Consider the following 9,175-nt stretch of genomic DNA (forward strand, 5'->3'; position numbering starts at 1 on the left):
GTCTCTCAGTATTGTCTTTCATAAAGGAGAAGTTCTTAAAGTCCAATATGCCAATTTCTTTCTTTTATGTATTGTGTATTTAGTGTCATCTTTAAGAAATGTTTGCCAAACCCAAGGTAAAAATATTTTCCCCTATGTTTTCCTCTAGAAGTTTTGTAGTTGAGAGACTGAATATACAAATGGACACTGGCCAGACCATATATAAAAACAGAACTCTGACCCACAACCTTGAAGCAACCAGCTAGGGAAGCCAAACCACAACCCCTGCAGCAACTGGCCAAAAGTGGTCGGGACTTAGTCGGTAATTGCCAGCTTCCATAACGTTTGCGCCCACTTCCAACTCAGGACCAACCAGAGAAAGCCAAATGCTTCACAGACCAATCACATAGGATGCCCCATTTCTACTTAGCTTGCCTCCAGCTTCCCATGCCAACAACCTCAAATCAGAGCATACCTGATGTTTCCCTTTTTTTTTCACTATAAAGCTTTCGCACTCTCCTGCCTGCCTTTGAGTCTCTGTCAAAAGCATGTGGTGATAACTGACTCTCTTGTTATAGTGAGTTCTGAGTAATTAACCTCATTTGGGTGATGTTAATTTTTTACAGTTTTCCTGGCGGTTCCACCAACATAATATCTGCATTGGTTTCGTCGTGGATCCCAGCCTTTTGCCAGGTGTGGTACCCACAGAGGCTCCTCGTGCCTTCCTGCTAGTGGCTTGTAAGTCTGTGCCAACATGGTAAGTCAGTACTGGCTTTGAACTCTTCTTTCTTTTGTGTTGAGTTCCTTTATCAGTCAACTGCTATTGATTTGTAGTTTGGCACCTGGGTTTTGCTACTGGTTTCCATTTGTTTGGCAGCCTTGGTGGAATGAGGTGGAACTGGTGGAATTCATTCCTTCTTGCTTTCCTTGGTGCTAGTTCTGTGTTGTGCTATTTAAAAATGTTTGTCATAAGAAGAATAGTCACAAGGTAGAACACAGGTACAGGCCACACAAACCTGTTCAAGCTGGCTTCACATACCCAGTTCAGTGTTAGATGTTCTTCCTGATTCTGTGTCCATTTGGAGAAGTTTTGCTCAGCCAGATAAAGTTCTCCTTCCATCTGGTGTTTTGGTCCTGAGGTCTTGGCTTTGATCCAGAGAGAGTGTTCTCTTTGTTTTTCTGCCCTGCTGGGGCATGCAGATTATCACATCTGTGTTCAGAGATGGCCAACCATAAGATTGGGGACCTGAGACTCAAGATGTACAAGCATTATATTCCTGCCGACGGTTGCCGGTTCTCATGGGATCATTGAAGACTAAATAAATGTTCTCCTCTTCCAGGAAAAACTACTGCTTCTTATATGTACAATACTAATTCTTGCACTTCTCTTTCTAAATGGCATAACTTCACTGAGGATGATTTGGACCTTCAATGGCAGCTCTGGGGAACATTTGACTTGAACAAAATTGTTGATTTGAGACGTGCCTTAGAAAAGTAAAGAATAAGATTTCTCAGGACCAGTGGGCAGCAGTTATGATTGGTATGCAGATGTGACTGAGCATGTGGGCTTCTTGCCTGTTGTGTAATGACTATACCAAATATCGAGGCAACAGCTTTTTGCAGCGAGAAAAAAGCTTTAATATTATTGCAAGGCGGCCAAGCAAAGGAGACAGGAAGCAGTGTTCAAATCTGTCTCCCTAATTGGTTCTTTGAGTGGGATATTTATTGTATAAGTAGGGAGTAGGAGGGGGAGGAAGCTAGGAAATGGTTTGTGGAAAGTGATGGTAAGTTTCAAGAGTTTTCTGCACATGTATGACTGTTCTTCATGCCTCTTCATGGCTCACACATACAAATTTGGGGGGGTGAGGTTCAGTGTGTTACATGTGGTGGATTTTCTGCTGCGACATCTAAAGTTCGTTATTAGTCATTCTAGTTCCTCCAGGTGCCTTCGAGATGTTCAGCAGAAGAGGCTGTCAGCAAGTTGTTTTCATATGTGCTGTTTTTCTGGTACTCTGCAAAACAAGCTTGGGGGGTCTTGGTGAATCATTTTGTTTCTATTTTGTTTCTGTCTTATGGCCTGGAGTGTATAAGGTACAAGATATGGTTTCACAGAGGCCTCCAAATGAAATTCTTAATCAAAAATTCCTTCACTAGGATTCTTTGCCCAAAACTAATGAGCAATTAGCAAACTAGACTCTTTTCTTAGCAAATCCACCCCCTCCTTGTCCTTCAGTTGCCTCTCTGTACCCTGCATTCTCTTCTCCCCCTTATCTTTCTGGTCTCTCTCTTGCACCTCAGTCAACTTCTCCTTCCTCTTCCCCTTGTCCAGAACTCCTACCTGTAACCAGAGGTCTCCAAAAACCCCAAAATGCCAGTTGCTTATGAGGATCCATCCCTCCCATGAGCCAGGTGCGCGGGCAACTACAGAATTTAAACCTGGGACTTGAGCTGAATTAAGAGTTATATTTAAAGATTTCTCTAAATCCATTAAATACCAGCAAATATTCATAGAAGAATTTAGAATTCTTTTGGGTACATATGGCTCAAGGTTACCTAACCTATATCAATGTATATACTTGTTGGTTGGAAACTCAAATGCTAAATCTGAATGGCAGAAGCTGATTGGACTGACTCAGAAGGGAACCCACAATAAACCTGAGGGTCCTCTTTACACAAAAAACCTAAGGATCCAAAGAAACGGGTCCAAAAAAGTAGGTAAGGTTTCTCAAAAGCCAAACCCAAAACATTTCCAATAAAAATCAATTGGACCATAATTCAACCATGCAAACAGAAAAGATAAACTCGCAGGAGATATTTCAGGACTAGAAAAATACCTTCCAATGACATCTAGGAGTTAACAAAGGTGTTGATTTAACAACAGCCTTTCATGTCATTTTGTCAAGGAATTAAACCTGAAATTGGTTTAATTTGCAATTCTAAAACAGAAATTAGGATGGGAAATAGCTCCTTTATCTCAACTACAACACCTAGGAGAACATTTTCTTTTATTAAGGTATAACTGATGTAACCTCATATTAGTTTCAGGTGTACAACATAATGATTCAATATTTGTATACACAGTACAGATGATCCCAACTTATGATGGCTCATCTTACAAGTTTTCAAATTATGATGGTTTGAAAGCTATACACATTCAATAGAAACTATACTTCAGATTTTGAATATTTATCTTTTCCCTGGCTATCCATAGATGTTACAGTACTGTCTTGTGATGATGGGCAACAGCAGTGGCAACAAGCTACAGCTCCCAGTCAGACACATGATCTCAAGGGTAAACCACTGATACATTTACAACCATTCTTTACTCATACAGCCATTCTGTTTTTCACTTTCAGTGCAGTATTCAATAAATTATTATAAAATAGGCACTTTATTATAAATAGGCTTTGTGTTAGATTATTTTGCCCAATTGTTGGCTAATGTAAATATTCTGAGCATGTTTAAGAGAGGCTAGGCTGGGCTTCCCTGGTGGCGCAGTGGTTGAGAGTCCGCCTGCCGATGCAGGGGACACGGGTTCGTGCCCCGGTCCGGGAAGATCCCACATGCCGTGGAGCGGCTGGGCCCGTGAGCCATGGCCGCTGAGCCTGCGCGTCCGGAGCCTGTGCTCCGCAACTGGCAGAGGCCACAACAGTGAGAGGCTTAGGATATTTTCAGCTTACAAGGGGTTTATCAGTTTGTAACCCCATCTTAAGTCAAGGAAGATCTGTATTGCAAAATGACCACCACAATAAGTGCAGTTAACATCTGTCACCATACATAGCTATAATTTTTTTTCTTGTGATAAAAACTTTCCAGTCTACTCTCCTAGCTGCTTTTAAATATGGAATACTGTATTATTAATTATAGTCGCCATGTTACACATTATATACCTATGACTTATTCATTTTATAACTGGAAATTTGTACCTTTTGACCCCTTTCACCCTTTTTGCCCCCACCCCAATCCCCTGCGCCAATCATCAATCTTTTCTGTTCTCTCTGTTCATGAGCTTGGGTTTTGTTTTGTTTTGTTTTGTTTTTGATTCCACATATAAGTGAGATCATAAGGTATTTATCTTTTCCTTTCTGACTTATTTCGTTTAACATAATGCCCTCAAGGTTTTCCACATTGCTGCAAATGGCAAGATTTCATTCTTTTTTATGGTTGAATAATGTTTTGTTGTATGTATGTGCCACATTTTCTTTATTCATCTGTCAATGGACATTTAGGTTGTTTCCATGTCTTGGCTATTATAAACAATGTTGCAATGAACATAGGGGTGCATATATCTTTTTTAGTGTTTTTGTGTTGTCTTATAGTATAAATTTTCCTATGAACTCCTTGCATCAAGTGGCTGTGTCTTAAATATTTTTGTAACATGCACCGACCTCCAGTGTACACACTAAATGCATATAGCTTAGGATTTGGCATGTAGTTAGTACGATATTAATATATAGGTTGTTTAATTTTAGAAAGTGATATTTCATAGGGAGAAGATAACATAGGGTGTTCTTCAACGTCAGAATATTACTCTAGTGAAAAGCCTTGGAGTAACTTGATCAATGCCTTTACATTTTCCTCAGTTTTGAAGATGATCGCATGACAGAGTAATGCCCACAACAACAAGCAAAAAAACAAACAAAACAAAAACTTTTGTCCCTATTGTGGATGAAATTTTGTGCTAAGAACTTTGCAAATATTATACACTCTAATATTTATAGGAATCCTATAGGATTATACAGTAGGATTAAGCAATCCTATAGGATTATATCTATTCTATAGGATAATCCAATAGGATAGATATATTTGTTATCACTCTCATTTTACGTTTGAGGAAAGTGAAGTTTATGGAGTTTACTTAATATACTTAAATCACGTAGTTGGTAAGTGATGAAAGTAGAATCTGAGTCTATAAAATCTAAGTTCAGGGTCTGGATTCATAATCACTGTGTAATACGGCCTTTTAATCTTCTCTCATCCTCTTGAAGGCAAAATTGCAATCTCAAGATCTAGGAAGTGAATTTATTATACTCTGAAAAGGATAACATTATTTAGACAATACCAATAAAAGCAAAGGCCAAAGCCTTATTTCTTTTTAATAAACTCTTGATTATCCGTCAGTCTACCATCAACAGTATCAAAGTCTATTTCTCTTCCCTGCCTGGACTAGGGCAAAGCCAATTTAGAAATGGTCAAATGAAAAGGAAATCAAAGCAGTTTCACAGTTCTCTAAATATTTACGTGTATTGTCAAATATAGGTAATTCTAGCATTAGTGCTATTGTGCCAGTCATTATTCTTAGTATATAATCAAACAATATTATAATACTTATTTTATAGATTAATAAACCTAGACCTGGAAATATTAAGTAATTTCTCAAGGTTGTACAACTAGTCAATGAGACTTCTGATAATCAATCTTATTTATGATTTTATTCATTAATTCAATAAGTATTTATTGTACACCTCCCAAATACCATGTTAATAAAACTGAAAAAATCCCTGTCCTTACAGAGCTTATATTGTGTTGGAGATATATAATATATATATGTATAAGTTAATTATTGATTGTCCACTAGCAATATATTCTGTGAAAAAAGCATGTAAAGTAGGAAATGAGAGTAGGGAGAGTGTGAAGGAAGGTGAAGTGGAGGTGGCTAGGTTACAATTTTAAATAAACTGGTCAGGAAAATACTAAGATTGCATTTAAGGGTAGAGTTGAAGGAGGTGAGAGAGTGAGGCATGTACCTATGATAGTTAATTTTATGCATCAGCTTGGCTAGGGTATGGTGCCCATTTGTTTGGTCAAGCACCAGTCTAGATGTTGCTGTGAAGTTATTTTTTAAAATGTGATTAACATTTAAATCAGTAGACTTTGAGCAAAGTAGACTACTCTCTGTGAGGTGGGTGGGCTTTACTCAATCAGCTGAAATCTTTAAGAGAAAAGACTGGTATCCTCTGAAGAAGAAGGACTTCTGCCTCCAGACTGCAACACAAATTTTACCTGAGTTTCCATCTTTCAAGTTGTCAGGGAAGGCTTCATTTTGAAGTATAATCTGAGCTCATTTCTGAAGGATGAATACAGCTAAACCACATAAAGAGCATTGAAAGCAGGGGCTGAAGGATGTAGATGAGACTGAAAGAAAGCATACTCCAGGTAAAGGAACAGCATGTGCGAAAACCATTGGCAAGAGGAAGTATAGCTTGAGAAACAGAATGGAGGCATGAATGGCTGAAGCCAGAGGAGCAGTATAGTGTGAGATGAGATCAGTGAGGGTGTGTGGAGCCAGACAGGCAGGCTTACTACCTTTACTGCTACTTACTTACCCTTGTATAGCATACTGACATTTTCAAAGCATATGCACATTTATTTTCTCATTTTATCCTCATACCACCCATGGAATACAGATAGCTTAGCATACAGTTGAGAGATAGTGTCAGAGTCAAGTTAATGTCCAAGGCCCCACAGTTGTTAACTGACCAGGGTTCTTGGCCTTCCCCAATCATTAGAAATTGATTGGAGGCCAGACAAGAAATTCAGGCAAGGCTTTACTGGGGCCCCTGCTGCAGCAGGGGAGAGCAAAAACAAACAATAGGTCCCCTTGCTTGCTCACTCCCCGAAGGGGAGCAAGCTTGTTCCTTATATGGGGTGAGGGTAGGTAGGGGTGTGTCCAGGGGTCAGGCCGGAGGGGTGGCTTAGGTGTTTTGCCCACCCCTTTGGTGGTGGTTTGTGCAAAGGGCATGCTCAGTACCCTGCCTATGCTCCCAACACCCTGTTTTTGCTCCAGGCTCTTCAAAAGTGACAGTTGGGTTTTTTGGTCTCTGTACATTTTGGGTCCAGAATTTGCCCCAACTGCACATGCACCCAGTTACTTTAGTCCCTTACAGTTTCTTTATATTTTGTTGGTCGAGGAGAGGTGTGTCTAGGTGCAGGCATTGCAGCACTGCAGCGAAGGGTCCCCAGGTCCCAGCCTGTCTCACAATCAATTAATGTTGGTTCTGGAAACCAAATAGTATGAATTCCAATGCTGGATAATTTCTCCCAGGTCATGCTGAACATTTAATGTTACATTCAGATCGCTTTCTTCTTTCTCAATTTTTGACAATGATATTTATGCATCCAAAAACACATAGAAATGTGTAAAATTGGTTTAGTTTTATAGTCTTGGAATTTTCAACCCTGTTTTTTTCATCTGGTGTTTTTGGTTTAATATTAAATAATTATTAATAAAAATTACAGCACTTTTTTCATTCATATGTTCAAAATAAAAATCGTATAGTCAGATTTTTTCAGCTTTTTTTTTAAATTGCTATGTTGTGTTTAATACAATTGTGAGATTCAAGAACTTTATTATACTCTGTAACTCTGAATCTTTCCTTTTATAATGATTTATGTAAATATTCCATTGAGATTGCCTTCAAATTATACTATAAATTGTAAAAATATGAAAAGTTTTCAAAAACTAAGAAATATGTACGGACATTCTGTCAAAGGATTTAACAAGACTAAATTGTGCTGGTTCAGTATTCTCCTTTTGCACATTTTCCCCAAATCTAATCGGTAATCATGGATGTTTACGTAACACAGGTACATATTTAGTTCAATTGAATTCATATCCTCTTAAACATGGAATCACCAGCGTAAAATAAAGCAATAATACCATGACTAATTATACCATGGATGAATTGTAAATGCATATTGAAGCTGGTCTGAAGAGGCTGCATACTTTATAATTAAAATTTTATGACATTTTGGAAATGGCAGAACTATAACAACGTGTCTCAGGAGCTGCAGGGGCGAGGAAGAGGGTTGAATAGGTGAAGCACAGGGGATGTTTCAGGGCAATAAAACCAATCTATTTGCTACTGTAATGGTGGATAAATGTCCCTATGCATTTTTAAAACCTGTAGAAATTTACAACACAATGTGTGAACCTTAAGGTGTATACATTTAAAAAATCATTTCAGAGGTTGGAGTTTCTCAGGAAAGAAAGCAGAAGTGATAACACAATCAAACTATATTAAAAATATTTGAAGCAGTCTCACTGAAGGGGGTGGGGGGAAATGGTATGACTAAGTAACTTTGGAAATAAGTGCCGTCTGTAAGACTAAAGGCAAAAGAAACTATATAGACATTCTACTATAGTTGATAAAGTTGTTTTCCATGGGAGAACAGCTTCACAATTTTGATAGCATTATATATGTATGCTGTAACTGAACAATTAAAGAAATTAATAAAAAATTGTGAAAGCTAGGTTTCTCATTATTGAAATGTTAGTTTATAGATAAGCATAGGTGGAGGTTAGAATGATCCAGGTGATAATTGCTTAGAGTTGGAGACCCCAGTATATACTCATATTTAGCTTACTTATAAATACAGATGATTTTATAAAGACATATTTATATATATGTATATATAAATGGGAATATATGCAATATACCTGTGTATATTTCCTTGCTGTATCAGCTGAGAACCTTAGAATCAATGATACCTCAGTAATAATGAGCACACCTAGTGCCCAAATCTTGATTTTTAATATAATTCTTCAAAAAAGGGAACTCTAGGGGTCCTTGGAGAAATAACTGATTCTAAGAATGGGACAGGAAATATTCAAAATAAATTTGCAATAAGGAAGTGCTCAAGAAAAAAGTCCACAATGGTGGGGTATGTCAAAGAAACACAGCAGCCAAATGAAAGAGTACCCTGAAACAATCTGAACAACAAAATACATAATTACAGTATTGAATTATAAGTGAAAGTATAAAATAAACATCCATTAGTCCATGCTGATTAAAAAATAAATGATTGGACAAATAAATGGGAAGAATAGACAAATCTATGCAGAAGAAGTAATACTTCCCCTCCTTAAGTGTGGGTTGCATGCAGTGACTACCTTCCAAAGTGTACAGCATGGAAAAAGATATAAAAAAAATGTAACTTTTCAGAGGAGAAACCTGACAAACTACCTCTGCCAGGTGATCAAGATCAATATCAGCAGTAGTGTCATGTTGATATTACGTACCTTTTACATGATGTGATAAAATTGGTAATTCACCTCTCTTCTTCCTCTTGAAAACCCATAACCCATCCTATCATGAGAAAATCAACAGACAAATATAATGGGAAGAACATTCTACAAAATATATGACCAGTACTCCTCAAAACTATCAAGGTCATCAAAAATAGGAAAAATCTA

The 9,175-nt window shown here is 37.8% G+C and overlaps 1 protein-coding gene across 4 annotated transcripts in view; it reads left to right on the forward strand.

The window, feature by feature from the left end:
* Nucleotides 1-9,175, forward strand: part of LOC307174951 (uncharacterized protein) — a 592,470-nt gene that overhangs the window by 412,415 nt on the left and 170,880 nt on the right. For 3 of the 4 annotated variants that reach the window (XR_013824214.1, XR_013824215.1, XR_013824216.1), the window contains exon 10: nt 606-736. Coding sequence is in view for 1 of the 4 variants with exons in the window: in XM_079899584.1 (XP_079755710.1) it covers nt 606-631 (26 nt within the window). In the remaining 3 variants the exon portion in view is untranslated. Of the gene's footprint in view, nt 1-605; nt 2,857-9,175 lie in introns of those variants that run through there. The other variant, XM_079899584.1, reaches the window with a different exon arrangement.

The sequence above is a fragment of the Stenella coeruleoalba genome, assembly GCF_951394435.1.
Source record: "Stenella coeruleoalba genome assembly, chromosome: 16".
NCBI lineage: Eukaryota > Metazoa > Chordata > Mammalia > Artiodactyla > Delphinidae > Stenella > Stenella coeruleoalba.